The 21,435-nt window shown below is 29.7% G+C and overlaps 1 protein-coding gene across 4 annotated transcripts in view; it reads left to right on the forward strand.

Moving 5' to 3' along the window:
- LOC129988786 (glutamate [NMDA] receptor subunit 1-like) overlaps positions 1 to 21,435 on the forward strand; it is a 62,112-nt gene that overhangs the window by 23,819 nt on the left and 16,858 nt on the right. For all 4 annotated transcript variants that reach the window (XM_056097058.1, XM_056097059.1, XM_056097060.1 and 1 more), the window contains exons 5-14: positions 951 to 1,051; positions 3,194 to 3,306; positions 6,353 to 6,533; positions 7,917 to 8,061; positions 10,286 to 10,387; positions 12,038 to 12,143; positions 14,169 to 14,293; positions 16,666 to 16,830; positions 18,528 to 18,762; positions 20,854 to 21,002. In XM_056097058.1, the coding sequence (XP_055953033.1) occupies positions 951 to 1,051; positions 3,194 to 3,306; positions 6,353 to 6,533; positions 7,917 to 8,061; positions 10,286 to 10,387; positions 12,038 to 12,143; positions 14,169 to 14,293; positions 16,666 to 16,830; positions 18,528 to 18,762; positions 20,854 to 21,002 (1,422 nt within the window). The remainder of the gene's footprint in view (positions 1 to 950; positions 1,052 to 3,193; positions 3,307 to 6,352; positions 6,534 to 7,916; positions 8,062 to 10,285; positions 10,388 to 12,037; positions 12,144 to 14,168; positions 14,294 to 16,665; positions 16,831 to 18,527; positions 18,763 to 20,853; positions 21,003 to 21,435) is intronic.

Genomic DNA, 21,435 nt, shown 5'->3' on the forward strand with positions numbered 1-21,435 from the left:
ATTAATCAATATTGCATTTTTGAGATGAGTGCAAAATGGGACATTACTGCACAGTGCATTCCTCCGAGAAGTCTCTTAATCGGAGATTAGGTTAACTCAACTACATTCCTATTGCTACATCCAATAGAAAAGCGACAGTTCGCTTACTTAGACGAAGTTTCCGAATCTATGCATTCACGGAGATTACGAAAGCAAATAAAAGAAAATTTCATATATAATTTTAAGTCAATTCCTACTTAAGTCAACAAAAAATATTTTAGTTACTTTTTATTAAATAATTACAATTAATATGAATATGTATATACATATGGCAGAATTACAATATTAAGTGGCAAAATAGAGCTTGGCGAGTATTTGGCGACATGGTGATGGATGTGGCGACCAAATAGAAATTATTGGACAAATTTAATTAATTAATTAGTATTTGAAAAAAAAACTGTATAAACATCAAGTGTCATCCACTGCAAGTTTAAAAAAATGTATTTGAACTTGAGTGGATGAATAAAAAGTATTTTATTAACGATTGAAAATTTGAACAAGATATATATAGAGAGAGTGTGAGCTAATAGTAGGAATTGAAAAAGAAAAAGAATTATGTAGATAGTAATAAAATTATTATAAATAAAAAATAATTTTTATAATTGTAAAATTATTATTAATAATAAAATTATTTCATTAAATATAATGAAAATTATTTCCCCCCAAAAAATTTTTTTCTGCTTTCAAATCAGAAATCTTTGAGACGTGAAATCACATTTTTATACATTATCTCATAATTTTGTTCATGGATATGGTCAGAAATTGCATTTTTTTTTCTTGTGAAAGCTTATTAATGTCGCAAAAAGTAGCAAGGAAAAAATAAGTTATAGGGACATGAATATGTATAAGCGTAGAGTAATTAGTTGGCAAATAATTAAAAAAGACAATGATGTTTGCTTTTTTTTCCATAGGTTGAAGACATCATTGAATATGAAACGGGAATCACGGAGATAAGTCAGAAACTGGAAGAAGCTCAAGGTCGTTATTGTCGCGTTTTTATTCTTTATGCAAGGTGAGAACTAAATGCTTCAATATTTTTGACGATTCCGTTCTCTTTCTGTTTTATTTATGTAAAATCTGAGGTTTAGTAGAAGGTACTCGAGAAAATAAAGACCGGTTATGTATATTTAAAATATGTGACTAGCCAGCGTCCTGCCATAGGGGTAGCGCGTCTTTCCCGTGTTCTGGGTTCGAGTCCTGGCTCGGGCATGGTTGTTCTTCATCTGTTCTATCCGTGAGATGTGTGAATATGCCCCCTTGTAAAAAGGGGTTCTGCAAGCGAATGTGATGCGTGAGTAACTAAGACGTACTTTTGGCCCTAGTTGGCGCTACTAAAAACAAGAGACGCTCCCTTGGCTTAAAATCGCTGACTTCATCAGCGAGCTTGTCCATGGCAAGTACCATTATAAGCAACAAAATATGTGACTACGTTCTACGCTAAGTCATGCAAAAAAAAAAAAAAGCGTTTTTATTTATGCTTCCTCTTAGCGTTTAATAAATCTCAATACAGCATTCAATCTATTCTTATGATTAATTTTAACGTAATTAAGATTAATCACAGACTTCAAGTAATCATGGTTTCATTCCCTGTTTTGGTGTCCTTGACAATGCTGACAAGCTGGAGCATTTATTCATTTATTAGTTTATACTGCTCCCTAAAATTCATCCATTTACGAATAAATTTAACGTTTGTGCTGACGTTCAAGATGAATTTTTTTGAAAAACGTCCTAAAATAGTTATATTTTTTGAATATTTGCATTAAAAAGATTAAAAAATATCTATGAAACCAAAATGTATTAGTTAAATGTAAATTTGTTTTAAACAATTGAAATTTACCATAGGATGATAACCTATTAGTGCCTCAAAATTTTGCGAGATGGCGCTTATGACATTTTCTGAATACGAATACATTCGGCTCACATCCAAGAGCAACAATGCAATTATTATGTTAACCAAATCGAATAACATGTTAAACTAAGTGCATTTATGATTTTCTTTTTATATAAATGAGCTGTTCATATGCAGGTAAGAATGAAAAATATTCATATGTAATCAGTATAGGATTCGTATCTAAATATTTTCTGCGAACAAAAAAAGACTAAAAAAAAAAAAAAAAAAAGAAGTTTGGTATCGATTTTCCAGGGACTGGAAAGTAAATTACTAAAATTAAGAAATAAAAAAAATATTTCTATAAAATTTGAGCAGAAAAAAAAAAATTGGATATTTTTATGGTATTTGTATTATAACGTAAATCAACAAAGTTTCTACAAATAATAAAAGAATACAATACAAAATAATACAAAACAAAAGAATACAAAAGAATAACAAGTAATAAAAGAATCTTTTCTTTACAATCATTGTAAGAGACCTTTTGCCGAAAAAGTATATGAAAAAAAAAAAAAAAGAAAAGATAATTTTTTAAAGCTTTAGTTCAATTTTCGCAGATCAATTCTTCAGTTTGAAATGCCTATATATAAAAAAATACTTCGAAATTTATTTTTAAAGCAATAAGAGCCAATTAATGAATTTCGTTCCTCAATGTTTCTGAACATTCTCATTCTAAAATTTTCTAATTCAAAAAATTATTTAATTTCCCATACAAACAAAAACATCGTGTTTTTTTTTTAAATTTAGAAAATAGATAGTACAGATGTTATTTGCAAAGCAGAAAGTTTTGGCTTTATTCACATAGCAGTAATTTTTTTTGGTTTTATTTTTATAATAAATATTTTTAAAAATTTTGTTCCATCTATCATCAATGACGAATACAGTATGTTTTTAGCCTAATAAAAGAAGAATTTTTAACTTTGATTCAATTTTGCAGCACTCTTCTTCAGAATTCAAAATCCTCATCGATTAAAAATATTAAAATAGTTTTTTTCTTTATTCAACGATACTTAATTTTTTTACGGCACTTTTTAAATTTTCATTCTGATAATTCATTTTTATTATGGAATTTGTTAATTTAAAAAAAATGATTTATTTTTCTTATGCTAACTAAATTATTGTTTGTATGGTTTTAATGAAAAAAACAGGCATTTCCGATCTTGCTTATAAAGTTTTATTCATATGTAACACCATTGTTTTGGTTATATTTGCATGTTCTTTTAGTTTTATATTATTTATAACCACAGAATATATTATGTCTTACAGCACGGAAGATGCCGAAAGCATCTTTAGGGAAGTAGAAGCTTTGAACATGACGACTCCTGGTTACGTTTGGATTGTGTCAGAACAAGCTCTACTAGCACCAAATAAACCTGATGGTATTCATTTGTTAAAAATTTTACTTCAGTTTAATAATTTTAGAAGAAGCAATCTCGTTTTTCAAAAATAATCACTTAAAAGCAATTTGGATGTGATCTGCCACAAAAAAATTCATTACCAATTTATTTGACATTCTTTTTGCAGGACTTTGACTAACTTCCTCTTCAAACCTATAATATAAATAAAAAAATAAAAAAAAAGAACAATAGTTTCTTCTTCTGGATATTTATTCATAATAATCTCTTTTTCAATTTTTATTTGTTTACTTGTGACATAGTTAACAGTAGTCCATTTTTATTAGGTTTGTAATAGTTTTCAATTTTATTTTAATAAAATAGAAAAACTTTTACAAAAATTATGAGAAAAGAATTGAGCCTTGTGATATACTACAAGGTTTTATATGCTGTTGCCAGAATTTCTTTGTAAAATCACTTCATTAAACAGTAAATTTCATACTTCTTTTTTCCCAATTTAGTTTGTGATTTAATTTCTGTTCTTTCAATTTTGTTTTGAGATTTAATTTCTGTTCTTATGAATTCACTTTGAGAGTTCGTTGCTGGTATTCTTTTGGCATATCATTTCATCAAATCATTTCTCTTGCAGTGAGGCAAAACATGCATATAGACAAATCTTACATTCAAACTCGATTCCGTATGCGTTCGCTTTGTGAAATGTTAATCATACTAACATATTTTTTTGTGTGGACATTGATTTTGACCCCGAATTTATTCACTAGTCAGCTTGTTCGAAATCTTAAATGATTGTTATAGATCACCTTCTGAATTTCATTTATGATTTAACAATTTCTCCAATATTCTTGCTATTATATTGTTCAAAGTCTCAAATGCTTGTTGCAGATTACCTTCTGTACTCTATTGTCTGTCTTAGGGATGACATCTTCGTACTTTTTGCCAACTCGCTCGAAATCGTAAATGTTTTTACAGAAAATCTTCTACACTTTATTACCTAACTTAGGGTCGGTTCTATTGTATTTATTGCTGACTTATTCACATTCCTAAATGTAAATGTTCATTGCATACCATTCTCTATACTTAACCTGATGTAGTGACATACTAGACTGTATGAGTTTCATTGCTTTTTCATTCCATTTGGAAAAAATTCTGATACGGGGTTGATAAGTTGCATTATAAGGTACATCGTTTGTTGAGAGTACAATAATAGTAGTGTTGCTCTTCTACATTTATCACTAGTGATTTCTGTTACCTTTGTAAATTTCTACTTTTGTTGAGAGTAGAATAATGGTAATATTACTTTTCTAGACTTATCGGAAGTGACGGATATTATCTCTGTAATTTTCTGCGTTTGTTGACGGTACAATAATGATAATGATAATATTTCTTTAATGGTAAGGGTTCTAGATTTATCGCTAGTGACGGTTATTGTCTCTGTAAATTTCTACGTTTGTTGAGAGTAGAATAATGGTAATATTACTCTTCTAGACTTATCGCAAGTGACGGATATTACCTCTGTAAGTTTCTGCGTTTGTGGAGGGTACAATAATGATAATATTTCTCTAATCGTAATGGTTCTAGACTTATCGCTAGTGACGGTTATTGTCTCTGTAAATTTCTACGTTTGTTGAGAGTAGAATAATGGTAATATTACTCTTCTAGACTTATCGCAAGTGACGGATATTACCTCTGTAAGTTTCTGCGTTTGTGGAGGGTACAATAATGATAATATTTCTCTAATCGTAATGGTTCTAGACTTATCGCTAGTGACGGTTATTGTCTCTGTAAATTTCTACGTTTGTTGAGAGTAGAATAATGGTAATATTACTTTTCTAGACTTATCGCAAGTGACGGATATTACCTCTGTAAGTTTCTGCGTTTGTGGAGGGTACAATAATGATAATATTTCTCTAATCGTAATGGTTCTAGACTTATCGCTAGTGACGGTTATTGTCTCTGTAAATTTCTACGTTTGTTGAGAGTAGAATAATGGTAATATTACTCTTCTAGACTTATCGCAAGTGACGGATATTACCTCTGTAAGTTTCTGCGTTTGTGGAGGGTACAATAATGATAATATTTCTCTAATCGTAATGGTTCTAGACTTATCGCTAGTGACGGTTATTGTCTCTGTAAATTTCTACGTTTGTTGAGAGTAGAATAATGGTAATATTATTCTTCTAGACTTATCGCAAGTGACGGATATTACCTCTGTAAGTTTCTGTGTTTGTTGTGGGTACAATAATGATAATATTTCTCTTCTATACATACCGCTAGTGACGGATATTACCTCGGTATTAAAAGTCAACATATGTGCTGATCATGAAGGGGACTATTATTTTCTGATCATAAATCTTGAATCTTTGTGGTAATTAGACCTTTCAATTCACTGTGACACTACGGCACAGTAATTTACTGTTACTTTGCTTGTGTGCATTCTTAAATTTTCGTTAACATATCTTCCACTGTACTTTATTTTACAAGCTAAACATTATAAGGCTTAATCTCAATGCACAATATAATCTACTACGAAAATGTTGAAACATACCAAGAAATGAAATAAAATTAAATATCAAAATGATGATTACGAATGAAGCCATTTCCCAACTGGAGTTTCATAAATGTAAATTTCCAGGAATTAATTAAACAGTCTCGAAGCCGTTTGACAAAATCAGATAAAATAACTATTTATCTCACAAATAAATTCAATATTGGGTACTTTTCCGTTAGCCGGGTGCAAATGTCGCTAATTGTGAACTAAACACGAATTTGACGAAAGAAATTTGGCGGAATTCTACATTATTTGGCAATTTTTTACTTGAACCCGGCTAATTGAAAAGTACCCAATAATGCGTTGCTAACTACTGGCCTCATTTTAAAGTTATATTGTTCAGTTTTCTAGAAATGAAGTTAAAATTTCAAAACATTTAATTGTTTAAATTTTATGACGCTAAGAAGAGAGGTCTATGTATATGGACCTATGGGCTGAAAAAGTGTTAGTATTTACTTTTATGGTCAATAGCCTTTAATTGTACTTTACTGTTGGTTGTTATAAAATGTTCTTTTTTTACAGGTGTGATTGGTCTGAAACTAGTAAACGCGACGGACGAAGAAGCTCACATCAAAGACAGCGTGATGGTCATTGCCAGAGGGTTCCGGACGCTCTACTATAACTCGTCTTTCAACATTCAACCCGCACCCAACGATTGCAGCAAGCACGATCCCGTCTGGGAAACAGGACAGAGATTCATCGGGTAAGAGACAGGAAACGTCTGTTCATTGTTAAATCTAGAAACTGTATAAATAAAGAAAATGTAAATCCATTAGAATGTAATAAAATCTATTCTGAAATAAGTATAATGGTCTTCAGTTAAAAGACAATTTGTTAGCGATCTCCTGAGTCAAAAGGAAAGGGGAATTGAAAAAGTGATATTGTTTACTTTAGAATCCAACGTCAAAATTCAGTCATAATTCCCAAAGTACAGCAAAGAGGAGTCCTTCAATTCAGTGGTGGTAGTGGTGGGCTGGTCGGCTTTACACAAGAAGAAGTCCAACTTAAATAGTGTCCCAAATTTAGCACATGATTTGAATTTTGCGGCATTTTTGTGTTATAGCCAATGACAACAAAGAAATGACAGTATGACAGCCGACAGTTAATTGTATAACCCGGGATAGCAATTTTGATAACTTAAATGGGAAATTGCACAACTAAAAAATGATTGATGAATAGTTTCTCGGATTGTATGGCATGTGACACCTACCGCATTTGTCCGCGGTGGCCTGGTGGGAAGGTCTCGGCTTCGGAACCGGAGGGTTTCAGGTTCGAGACCCGATTCCATCGAAGAACCGTAGTGTAAGAGGGTCTGGTGCACATTAAATCTGTCGGGACCAAACGTCTTCTCTCTGGTGTTGGAGCTGGCATTTGGGGTGCCAGCTCAGGTGTTGTCCTCGTCATCTGGCCACCGTTAAAAATTATCAGGTGTGTCCCAAAATAGCCTTAGTGTTGCTTTAAAACGGGACGTTAATATAACTAAACTAAACCGACCATATTTTGTCCGAAAATTAACCTGACTTTCACTTCTTTTTAAATATTGCTCTACAATGAAATGCGTTCTTTCTTGTAGCACTCCATTTTTAATAACTTTGAACTGTTAACTGCCACGTTATTTCTTTTTGTTCTTTGGCAATATTATATTGCATAAATTGCTTAAAATTCAAATTTTGAGTGAATTTTGGGAGTTTATATAATATGCAAGTCAAATACTATTATGAAGCTGCTGACTACTCAACTGAAAACAGCACTGAAACGGAATTGAAAGTTTTTGAACATGTACATCCATCCTAATGAGTGCAGTGAAAAAGTTTAAATATATAATGACATCGCATGGTAACAAATGTAATATAAAATATAATATAAGACCTTCCACTTTCTTCTTTTAAATTATTTCCGTTTAATTTTGATTGCTGTGGTAAATATTATAAATCTTTTTGCTGCATTTCTTGTTACTTTCCATAAATACTTTTAATTCACCTAATGAGATACAAGAATATTTAAAGCTTAAAATTCTAAAATGACATTTCTTCAAATGTTTTATTGGTATATATGTGGTTTATAAAAAAATTACATTTCTGTTTAGATTCTTAAAAGAAGTGACTCTGCAACAAGGGAAAACAGGCCGCGTTGCTTTCGATGACAAAGGCGATAGAATCGACAGCGATTATGACATCATCAACATCGTCAACGGAAAGCCCAATACAGTCGGGGAATACGTTTATTCTCAGGTATATTTCCGAGAAAATTCATATTCATCAAAGATAAAATTTAAACATAAACTTATAGAGATTATAGTTTTTTTTAATGATAAAAACAAAAAGTGAGGAAATGTTTCAAGTTTGTTATGTTAATGTCTATATTATTAATGATATTTACTCTTATTATAGATAATATTTTTTATAATAAAAACAAAATTGGAGGAAATGTTTCAAGTTTGTTATGTTAATGTCTATATTATTAATGAAATTTACTCTTATTATAGATAATATTTTTTATAATAAAAATAAAAAAGGAGGACATGTTTCAAGCTTATTATGTAAGTGTCTATATAATTAATGAAATTTACTCTTATTATAGATAATATTTTTTATAATAAAAATAAAATTGGAGGAAATGTTTCAAGCTTATTATGTTAGTGTCTATATCATTAATGAAATTTACTCTTATTATAGATAATATATTTTATAATAAAAATAAAAAAAGGAGGACATGTTTCAAGTTTTATATGTTAATGTCTATATTGTTAATGAAATTTACTCTTAATTATGTAGAAATAAAGTTATTTAATACGTTGCAATGTTATAACATTCCTGAGAATAAATTAATAACTAACACAATAAAAACATTGCTGTAAAATATACAAAATATTTTTTTGAAATGTATTAAACTTAGACAACAGTTGTAAACAAAACTGATACTACTAACAAGATTTTAAAATATTTATATACTGTAACAATGGTTTTTATGCTCCTATATTTTATAAGGCAAAAAAACCTTAAAATTTTGATGACTTTTTAATCAATTTAATTAAACATAATACAATTTTTAAAAACTCTTCCTTACGTATGTATAATTATAAGTGATTTCCAATTACATAAAAAGTACTTATATGGTTGTACTCCTACGTAAAAAGTACTTATATGATCGTGCTTCTACATAAGAAGTACTTACATTGTATTTACAGTATTTGGTAATACTGTACGTCATCCTAATATTCACTTAATCTCTAAATGAAGTTTTCATACTAAATGTCGCATTGCGCAGTTTGCACATATTATAAGAATGTTGTATGAAGTTTACACAATAAATAAGGATGTCTATATAAAAATATGGTATTATATATAACTTTATATTCATGTATCAAATATGGTATTATATATAACATTATCTTCATGTATCAAATATGGTATTATATATAACATTATCTTCTTGTATCAAATAGGGTATTATATATAACATTATCTTCTTGTATCAAATATGGTATTATATATAACATTATCTTCATGTATCAAATATGGTATTATATATAACATTATCTTCTTCTTCAAATATGGTATTATATATAACATTATCTTCATGTATCAAATATGGTATTATATATAACATTATCTTCTTGTATCAAATAGGGTATTATATATAACATTATCTTCTTGTATCAAATATGGTATTATATATAACATTATCTTCATGTATCAAATATGGTATTATATATAACATTATCTTCTTCTTCAAATATGGTATTATATATAACATTATCTTCATGTATCAAATATGGTATTATATATAACATTATCTTCTTCTTCAAATATGGTATTATATATAACATTATCTTCATGTATCAAATATGGTATTATATATAACATTATCTTCTTCTTCAAATATGGTATTATATATAACATTATCTTCATGTATCAAATATGGTATTATATATAACATTATCTTCTTGTATCAAATATGGTATTATATATAACATTATCTTCATGTATCAAATATGGTATTATATATAACATTATCTTCATGTATCAAATATGGTATTATATATAACATTATCTTCATGTATCAAATATGGTATTATATATAACATTATCTTCATGTATCAAATATGCTATTATATATAACATTATTTTCATGTATCAAATATGGTATTATATATAACATTTAGCGTATAAACATTATCTTCTTAAAATGCTTCCATAAATACTTTTAATCCTTTTTTTCAAAAATCCCCAAATATTTTTTTATTGCATTTGCTGATCAGCTACATAGTATTGTGGAATTCTTTCTAAACTTTTAAGAAAAATAAATTTTAATGCACTTGAAACTGCTATGTAAACCTGCAGCATAAATGTTCTGGATGAATTTGCATTGTAAAAGTTGATAATAAAAGCATTTCAGTTTGGATATGATAAGTTGTTTCATTTTTGAATAATATCTTAATTTCCTTTTCTTCAGATGAAAACTGAGATGACTCTCTCACTCAACGTGCAAGACATACAATGGCCAGGAAATGAATTCAAAAAGCCCAGAGGTTATATTGTTCCAACGCATTTAAAGGTGAGAATTTTCTTAAAAAAGTTACAACATTTTTATCTAAGATATGACAATTCCATGTGTATTAGTTTCATTACTTAATCATTAATTTAGTTTAAATTTTGTTATAAAATAGAACTATTTTTAATCATTTTTGCTCAATATTCAATTTCTAAGAACATTTATTTCTCTAATCAATAGTTAGATACATTGTACTTGAGATATGGGTTGGGTGTTAACAAAATAATTAAATGAAATGTCTTTTATCGAGAACAGAATATGAAACATCCATTAATGGTGTATTTGTATATAATAAAAATCAGATGGGTTGCTTTGTTTTCAACCAGTAATAAGTTCTTTATGTTTTAAATTACATTATATAGAGGAGACAATTAAGTATGAATTTTAAGACAATACCGTAGCTTGTTGACTAATCTGATCAAAATTTGAAGAAGGATTTATAAGTTTGTTATAATAAGTAATACTAAAATCCATGCATCCAGTTGATTTAGTTTTTGAATTGTCGAATACAATTGCAATTGCGCAGATATATTAATCAATGACATCGAAAATGAATGAAATTCCAAATTTTTATAACCAGCAATAGTTTAATGATAAAGCCATTTACTTAATTTCATTTATCTAGCCTGCCTCATTATTGAATCATCATATTCACATACATGCAGTCTGACAGACAGGCAGATTTCCCTTTGGCAAGCTTTCCAAAAATTTGAGATTTATAAATTTATTATAAAGACCACATAAAGAATTTGATTCTTAAAACTATTGAGGTTTTTGACTTAAAGGGTGTCCCAAAATTAATGCAAGATTTGAATTTGCCATATTTCGTGCTGTAAAGTGTTGGCAACTTTGTTAAAAAAACCATTTGACAGCTGAGAGTTTAGGGTTTGTATTAATGGAGCGATACACGATAGAACAACGTGTTAACTCAAAATCTGAATAAAAAACACAGTTTTTTAAAAATTTGTTATATTTTTATTGAATTATAAAGTACACAGGATAGGATTATGTATGGAATAACCCATAGGGAAAATGGCCTCCATGGGTTTGCTGGCAGATACGCATTCTTTTGTCGAAATTTTCCCATTACCATTTTGCATAAATGTGGTTGAATTTCGTTGATGCAGTGTTTAATTTCCTCCTGCAATGCACGCGTGCTTGTGGGTTTGCTGGTATGGAACTTTGACTTCAAATAACCCCATAAAAAGAAATCCAATGGTGTTAAATCACGCGATCTAGGGGAATAATTCTCAAATTTTTGAACTGTGGCCGTTAAACTTTCATTATTTTTGAAATATTATTCAGCGATGAAAACACGTTGTTCTATCAAGTAAAGCTCCATTTTTGATCATCCTAAACTATCAGCTGTCAAATGTTTTTTTTAATAGGGTTGCCAACACTTTACTGCACGAATGGTGGCAAATTTAAATCTTGCCTTAATTTTGGGACACCCTTTGTAACTTCTACAGAAGATTATGTACATAAAAGTAAAAAAAATCTCTTACGTCTGAAATGACGAAAAAACATGCCATCAAAGATATTCAAGAGTAAAATTAAAGTGATATTTTAAAGTATTAAGTCATCAAGTAAAATTGCAGTTATATGTATATATATATATTGTCCTAAATGCTTATAATTTGTTGTTTACGTTAGGTGGTGACTGTAGCAGAGAAACCTTTCACCTGGATCCGCGAGGTCGAAGATAGATCTATGTGCAACGAAGACGAGATTCCTTGCCCCAGAATGAACCGAACGAGTGGTAATTGCTTTTGATTGTTCACAATGGAAATAATTTCATGTCAATGATGATTAGAATGCTCTTATACTAAATGATTTATCAAGGAATTTTTTTGGTAAGGAAAATGAAAGATTTTGAATTGTAAAAAATTATTTTCATGTTTTAGTCTTTTACTTCACACATAATTGAGCTATTCCTAGATCTGCTTGTATTTTTTTAAAAAAAATATTTTATATTAAAAATACTGAAATGCATTTATTTTCGTTAAAGAAATGTGAAGTTGACAAGAAAAAATTGCAAATGCAGAAATTTCCTGAATAATCCCTTTTCTCTTTCTCAGTCACATAAAAGAAAATAAATCCAACTGGCTTCAAAATTTTCTTTAAGAACACAGAAGCAGCAATAAATATATTTGTCAAATCATGTAATTAAAATATGATTGAATATTTTAAAAATTATACTTTTTGTTTTGTCAATCAAAAAGACATGGTGTTCAAGAATTCTTGAACATGCTACCAAATCATGCACAAGAGTAATTGGAAATAAAAGTACTTCTTCGATGTAACATATTACGTGTATCGTTCTTAAAGTTTTATTTCATAGAATTGTTATTTTTCCGAATCTGATAAATGGCACAGTATACGACCTGTATAATAATAAATTTAATTTAGCTGGCATAGTACAATAAATCTATGGCACAGTATAATAAATTTATGGCACAGTACAATAAATTTAACTTTGCAGTCATATCTTACTATTTTTCAGTTCCTTATTATTTTTTTTTTCATTTGGAATTATGAAAAAAATTGTGCTTATCAGATTTCTTGCTGTAATTTGTAGGGTTTAACATACCGTAACAGCAATTATTCAATTTTTAACTAATCAAGCGCTTGCAAATTCATAGCCTGAAACTGAGTATCAATACACGCTATCAAAGAATCTTATATTTATGATTGACAGGCTGTAACGAACGAATCAAATTTTAAGTCAGCCGATTCATTTCTTATAGGTATTTAAGTGATCCTTCCACTCTACCATGAGGCTTCAAATTTAGATTGATTTAACCTTACAGTAAGTTTAATCATCCAATGAGAGACAGAATTGAATGATCCAAGATCCGTTAAAAACTCACTAGCCATTCACAGGAGATGTGGAAGTAAATGCACATACACATACGTATACAGATATATTCTGAAGTTACGAAGAAAACTTCGTCGGGTCTCAAACCTGAAACCCTACGGCTTACAAGCCGAGACCTTATCACCAGACCACCATGGTCCAATAAGTACTTCAGAGATTTGTTGTTGCGGCTGTGTCCAGACATGATGCGGCCAGACATACAGAAACAAGTAATATTAACAACGGAATATAAAATCGAATCGCAAAGGGAAATGTAATACAAGTGGAATTGCTTATAGGACCACTTTGGGGGTGAATCAAAGACCTGCCCAGTTAAAATGTGGAATACAGGCATAATAAAAAATAGATTAGAACAACACAGATTCATAAATAACAACATTCAAAAAGTGTGTAAAATAGGATAAGTTCCTTCAACTTACATTAAGTACTTCAGTTTAGTTACACTAACGTCCTGTTGTAAAGCAACACTAGGGCTATTTTGGGACGGATCTCGTAATTTTGAAACGCTGTCAGATGGCGAGGACGACACCTGAGCTGACACACCAGCGGGAGGACATTTGACATGACGTATTTAACATGCAACAGACCCCCTTACAAGGCGATTCTTCGGTGGAATCGGGTCTCGAACCTGAAACCCTACGGCTTACAAGCCGAGACCTTACCACCAGGCCACCGAGGCCCATTAAGAACTTCAGAGATTTGTTGTTGTGGCTGTGTCCTACTGTCTTGTAACGTACGACAAGAATCAATTTTATCAATGCAATTATGCTGTTGTGTATCTGTAAAAATTTGTTCTATTAGCCTTTATTGTACACATTATATGGTGCCTATGTTTCTTTTATATAATGTATCAGATGTAATTGTATTAGATTAAAATTACTACTTCGATAATATTGTTATTTGCAGGAGAACAAGACATGTACTGCTGTCGAGGTTACTGTATGGATTTGTTGAATGCTCTCGCGACGGAACTCAATTTCACTTATTCTCTCTATCAAGTGGAAGATGGACTGTATGGAAGCTTCGACTATGTGAGAGACTTTAAAATATAATTTTAGAATTTGCTGCGAAAAATCGAATCTTTGCATCCATTCAACAAAACACAGGGCTACATCAACCTTTAAACTCACTTGAAATATGATGAGGTTTGAAATAAATTATTTGAATTATTGAATAGGAAAAAAATACCAGAAAAGAAATCTTTCAATGATTTCTTCCTTCGTTTTAATTTTTAAAAACTATTATTAAAATAAATTTGAAGATTTTTAATGTATTTTGACACGATTTACTTTCTAAAATATGAATCTGAAGCGTTTTTAAATATGTGATTTAAATCAGGTTACCTAATTAGTATCAAAGTTAAACTAATTTGTTATAATTTTCAAAAATTATAATAAATTAGTTAAATTTTATTTAACGGTTAGTGGAATCCTTGGTGAAAAGCCACTGACAACTTCTTTGTTTTGTATAGGAGTCAGAATATGGCTGAGGATGCATATTTATTGTTTTAAATGATTCTGATTCAAGTATGAAAAAATTGCTTAAATCAATTGTTGAATTCAATAGATATTGCTTGAATCAATTCAATTTGTTAAAAAGTATTCAGATCTTTTTTATATATTATATTTATTATTTTTATCATATGATATATATGGCGTAATTTATGTTTGTATATAAGTTCCGGTGAAAACCCGAAATCATTGAAAATGCGGATTAACTATGGAAAACGCGTTCTAACTGGCAGCATTAGGGAGGACCCGTTTTATTGTTTGACAACAGATTCTGAAACACTCCGTGCTTTTGCGCATGTGTTAGGATGGGTTTAATTCGTCAAATTAGGGGTGTGAGGAAAGATGAAAGGAGGGGATGTTTACATTTAACAATAAAATGAAATCGGATTTTTCGTGGACTGATTTAAAATAATACTGTCAGAAACGAAATGATACTCACTTACAAGTGAAGAAAAATTGAACAAAAAAATAGGGCGAAAATCAAGGTCAAAGAATGACGAAGAATTCCAGAAATTCGCTCATCCTTCCGCGTCTCTCCCCTTAATGAGATAGAATCGTCGAAAAGTGGTCGTCTCAAAATACTGAAACGGACAGTATTTGTGATTTGACTGATTTGAAAGACAATATTATTTGCGTCTATCCAAAATTATTATATTAAACTATACTCAGTAAAACAGTGTTTGAGGAAAAAACCTATCTTTGATGAAAAAAAAAAAGTACTTTATTTGGATATTGTTTAACACAATATCGTTATTACTTATTTCGACAAGGCAAACTACTGTAACACTTAGCATTGCAAAGTGAAACCTTTTTCATACAGAAATATCTGTTTTAAGAACAATCTTTTTTACAAGAACAGAGAACGAATCCTTATCCAGTTCCAGTGTTGTCTCCAACCTCAGATAAAAGAGTGTTGTATTTATCACTTGTTATAGCATTAAAGAAGTTCTGTTTTTAAAATAATAATTGCAAATGTTCAAGAAATCTATTTTTCCACCTTTTAGTGCAAAATCATGAACATTTTTTTCGCTCATCGTAAAGAAATCAACTAGCACAAGCACGTTCCAACAATAATAAAATTAGACGACTGCACTTTGAAAATTTCACAAGCAACAAATCTGAATTCATACAATCTTAACTGGACAAAACCGGAAATAGTTAGGGAAAACCCCTAGCGCTGTTAGTTAAAACGCGTTTTATCTAGTTAATTCGTGTTTTGACTGAATTTGGATTTTCACTGTGACATATATTTATATTTCGGGTCTATGTTTCATATTGTAAAATCCAAAACCAGATATTTCTTTATTGATTTTCATTACTTTTATTGATTTACATTGATTTACATTTCTTATGTAAGCCGTTTTTAAGTAACAAATGCCATGACACACTGAAATAGCAAAATATTTAATTACTATTAAGAGAGCAAGTTTCGGTAATTGAATAATAAAAAAGTATTGCTTTAAAAACAAATAAAATGTTGAAAAAAATTATGCATTTTTTTAACGCACTTTGAATAATAAAAAACAGAATTTACTAAGACCGTTAATTCTGAGTTCTTCTTTCACCCGAAAAAATAAATTTTTCTGGTTTACAAGGGAAGTTGAAATTATGAAAAGTCTTAAGCATAAAGCTCTGAAATTTAAAGCATGAAACGGGATTTTAATTTGAATACCTTTGAGCACACGGTCCTAGGAAATCAAATTAAAAAAACCTTAAAATGCTTCAAAAATGTGAAGGTTTTAAGGTTTGATATACCCTAGGCAGTTATATATATTGCTTATTTTGATAATTCGACACTGACGTCAATTATTTTAAACCTACTATTTTGTCTTGTACAAATCATTACTCTTTATTAACTAATCTTTATTGACATAAATTTCTTTGCTATGCAGGTGAACGGCTCAGAGAAAAAGATGTGGACAGGAATGGTGGGCGACCTCGTGTATGAGCGAGCGGACATGGTTGTAGCCCCGCTCACAATAAATCCTGAAAGATCTCAGGCCATAGAATTTTCCAAGCCTTTCAAATACCAGGGCATCACCATATTGGAAAAGAAAGTGAGTATATTGCAGATCTGATCGCAAACTAAAAAGCCACAGTAAAAAAAAAAAGTAGAAAATAAGAATTAAAGCATTGAAAATATCATAATTATACTTTAACAATCTTTGCTGTCAAAATAGACCTTTTTGTGTTGGAAAATAAAATGATTCAAAATTAACTTCAATTTATTTTGAGTAATTTCAAATTATATCAGTACATTAGTCTCATTCTATACAGTATTATATTAAATTATATAAATTATATATAAAAATTTTAAAGTACAGAAACAGTTTTAAACATAACTCCGCAGATTAGGGAAAAAAAGACAACAGTTAAATGCTAAAGCATTAAAAAGAAATAAAATACATAAAAATGTAGCAATATCTATATCTATACTTATATATAAAGCTCAATGTGTGTGTGTGTGTGTTGGCGCTCTACAGACCAGACTGTTTGATCTACAGCTACCAAATTTGGTACATGTATACCTTGGAGGTCGGGAATGTACACCTGAGGTCCCGTTTTTTGAATTTTTAATTAGAATTTTAATTATTAATTAAAAACTAACTTTCACACCAAAAAAATCTTTTCATTTTCCCCACTGCCAAATGAGTAAGGCTTCAGTTTTTTTTCCAACAGTAATGAGGCTAGGCTTAAGATTTTTCGGCCGATTATTTCAAACGATTCTGTTTATTTTCTTAATGTTTGATGCATTTAAAATTAAACATTGTTAATTAATCGATCTGGTGATGGTGAATCTGAGAAAAGTTTGTTGACAAATTCTTGAAATATTACATAAATTAAGAAATATATTCTTTAGTGCCCATAAAGTTTAAACGCTCAGTGACTGTTTTCAGTAATCATATTACAAAAAAATACTTTGTTTCAGTAAAAAATATTATTGTATTAATTGCAGATTAATCCTTTCCACTTTAATTTAAAGTATAAATTCTACGGGAGCTAACAGAAAATTAGAGAGATACATACTACGTTATGACTGAAGGCCTTTATAATATTATGAGTGAATTATATGACTATCAAAATTTGAAGTTTTAAAATATTTTGATGAAGAAGCTATTAAAGTAGGAATTGCATAAAATATTTAATTATTAAAATTTTAACCAACATTAAGATTGGCGAACCGGCTGGTTGCCAAAGGCGGCTAGTATTTAATAAAGCAAACACATCCTTTAATTCAATAATGGATATGTTCATATGTTAACCCATTATTGGATATGCTCATTAATCCAACTGAATATTTGTTTAAAATTGTATTAAAATCACAAAGATTAAGATGGCCGAGAGGTGAAAATAAATTCCGAGGAAAAAAAAGTGATCAAAGGCTGAAGAAATAAAAATAATTATTGATATTTTTATTATTTGTAACAAACAGATATAAAAAAAAATTGACACAAAACAAAAAAAACCGGAAATTAAAACTAAAATTTTAAAATATAATCTGAATGCTAATATTACTTAATATTTGTTACTGCTTAGCCTTATTAAGCATCAGTGAAATGCGACGTTCTAAAATTTTTTAACACTTTTAAAAGGGATAAATCCAGCGAATATGTTTCAAATTTAAATTTTTTCTTTAACGGTATTACTATTTGTGAACTTTTAACATCATTAATATTGTCCAGTGAAATTGATACTTTTAAATGAATATCCACAATTCAGCACCAACTCAGTGGAATTGCTTGTCTTTTTCTAGCATCCTAAAAGTTCGACCCTCGCCTCGTTCTTGCAACCCTTTCAGAAGACCCTGTGGATCCTTGTGATGGTATCCGTGCACGTGGTGGCGCTGGCTCTCTACCTGTTGGACCGCTTCAGCCCCTTCGGGCGCTACAAACTGCCCAGCAGTGACGCCACCGAGGAAGACGCCCTCAACCTCTCCAGCGCCATCTGGTTTGCATGGGGAGTACTGCTCAACAGTGGAATCGGAGAAGGTATACCTTAGCAGCATGTGTGATATAGTATAATAATATTCAATCGAGACGAGAATTTATTCAAATATCAAACACGGTACATTTCCATGGCGACCGCAATTAAAATGACGCCAAGAATAACGCCAAGCTGAAATTTCCAAAGTGAAACCCAAAGTAAAAGTGTGTATGATTTTAGTTTGGCTACTTTTGGCTGTTTTTTTACGTGATTTGACGGTTTATCGCGGTCGCCTTGGAAAGCAATTTCTACCTCAAAGACTTATCTTCATGAAAGAGATCAAAAGTGTTACAGATGTTTTTGAGAGCCAATTTTATGGCGTCATGAAGGCGAGACTTTTGTTTATTTTTGATTAAATATGATGAGACGATAAAATAATACAATACCTCTGAAAACAATTACATTTATTAAATTATTATGATAAGTGGGGTCACAAAAGTAAAATTTTGATCCAGGTGCTTTTTAAGGTGTAAGATTCCAGGTGCTAAGCCATTGTTAAATAGTACAAATTTAGCTTTCTTTCAAATAAAATTTGATGTTGATTCCTTGAATATCAAAGTAAAATTTAAGACCAATTAAAGTTATTCTTTGGGTTCATGATTTTGGAAAACTACTTCTTTTATTGTTATTTTGAAGTAATATACAAATGTATGAAGAAAGATCTTTTCAGTTTATTTTTAAATACATTAATTCTTTCAGATATGTTGGTTTACTTCCTGGACTATTTGATATCATCGTATTTAATCTGAGATCCTTCAATTTTTAAAAGATATAATGAAAAGACTATTTTAAGTAAAAATACACTTTATTCATTATATGATTTAAAAACTGAAACACCATACATAATATAAAAGGTTCAAAAAATAAGTTATAACGCTTGAAAGAATTAAATAATCAATTGTATTCTGCAATCATTTCTTCTTTTAAATCAACTTAAAATGATTAACTTTTTTTCAAACAAATAATTTAAGCCTATTTTTTCCCACATTTAGAAGAGTTGTGATTACACAGTTAGTATTCCCCACTTTTTTTTATAATGTTCTGTCCCAAGTTTGAAAGTTTCACTTTTTCATTTCAATGTTTAACTTTAAAATTTACTGCTCGCAGTGGAGTTATTATTTTAATGCGCAACATTGCCCTTTATATTCTAGTTGTTCTCAGTAATTGTTATTGGCTGGAAATATGAAAATTTTTTAATCTATGCTCTATACAAATTGTGGAACAAATTGCATTTTGTAGAATAGTTTTAGAGAATAATTAATTATTGAGTTCATTAATAAACACGTTTAAATTAATTTTTAATTATACCTTCTATTGCACTGTATAAATGCCATGTTTCTTTTGGCTTTTTTATTTCAGAAATAATATAATTATCGAAATAATCCTCGAATTCATTAATAATGATGTTTACATTATTACATTTTTAATTATACTTTCTGTTGAATTGTATCAATTCCGTGTTTTCTTTTGGCTTTGCTATTATATTTCTTCCACTTTTTTTTAAATATGTAACACGATCTTCACGTATTAAGGACATTTGTGTATGCATATAAACCATTACACTGAATTCCAAGATTAAGTTCATAGTGTTACAAAATGTTCAATAAGAGAAATATTAAGGTACTAATTCTATAAATAAAGTTCTATAAATTCTCCATATATTTTATTCATGCATTCTAGGCTACAATAATTAAATTATTGAATATAACGTCGGAAGAATATTTTTTTTCTAGTTGTAAAAATTTTCTTATTTAAATAGAAGCGGTCCCCCCCCCCCCCCCGTTTAGAGATTTTTTTTTTTATCTCCAGAAGTTGTTCATATGCATACAAACTTCGTCTAAATGTCTGTAAACTTAAAAAAATAATAATTTAAAGGGTATTTAAGTTTTGAATAATATCAACGTCTAAAAGTCTGTATTTTTAAAAAAAAAAAAACTTAAAAGATATTATCTGTAATATCGAAAAATATTATAAAAGCATCTTTATGCTAACAGAGAAATCTAAACTGTGATTATTCTAAGTTGATTGTACGATATGTTCAGTTCGTAATTGTTGAACATTCTGTTCCGAGATATACTTTTATTTTTCTTCTTTAGGAACACCACGAAGCTTCAGTGCCCGTGTTTTAGGTATGGTATGGGCTGGCTTTGCTATGATAGTAGTAGCATCCTACACTGCCAACTTGGCAGCTTTCCTCGTGTTGGATAGACCTGAAACATCACTCACTGGCATCAATGACGCCAGGGTAAGTTGCTAAATTGTTCAACTTGCCTCAATTTTATGCCATTGGCTAATTATTAATCAAAGAGTCAAAAAAAAAATCATTGGTCATAAAGTTTTGAATCTGGAATATCATAAAGTAGTATTAAAATTATATTTGAGTTGACTGATTATATAAATTTTTCTTGTATCATATTTTATTTATTCTTTTTTGATAGAAATGAATATAATACTTTAAAATTAGCTTGTCCAAAGCAATTATACAAAAACGAGTTACTTTGTATTATATAAGCTAGGAAAATCATTGATAACAGTTGCTTCAAAATGGCCGATGCTCTTGTAACAACTACATGACATAGTAATTCTTTTTGGTCTTACAACTTTCGTCTTCCTCAGAACCTTATGATTGAATAATTTCATCTCATTTCAGTCAATAAATTATGTTCATTAATATTTAA

This window comes from Argiope bruennichi, chromosome 10, assembly GCF_947563725.1.
Source record: "Argiope bruennichi chromosome 10, qqArgBrue1.1, whole genome shotgun sequence".
NCBI classification, from domain to species: domain Eukaryota; kingdom Metazoa; phylum Arthropoda; class Arachnida; order Araneae; family Araneidae; genus Argiope; species Argiope bruennichi.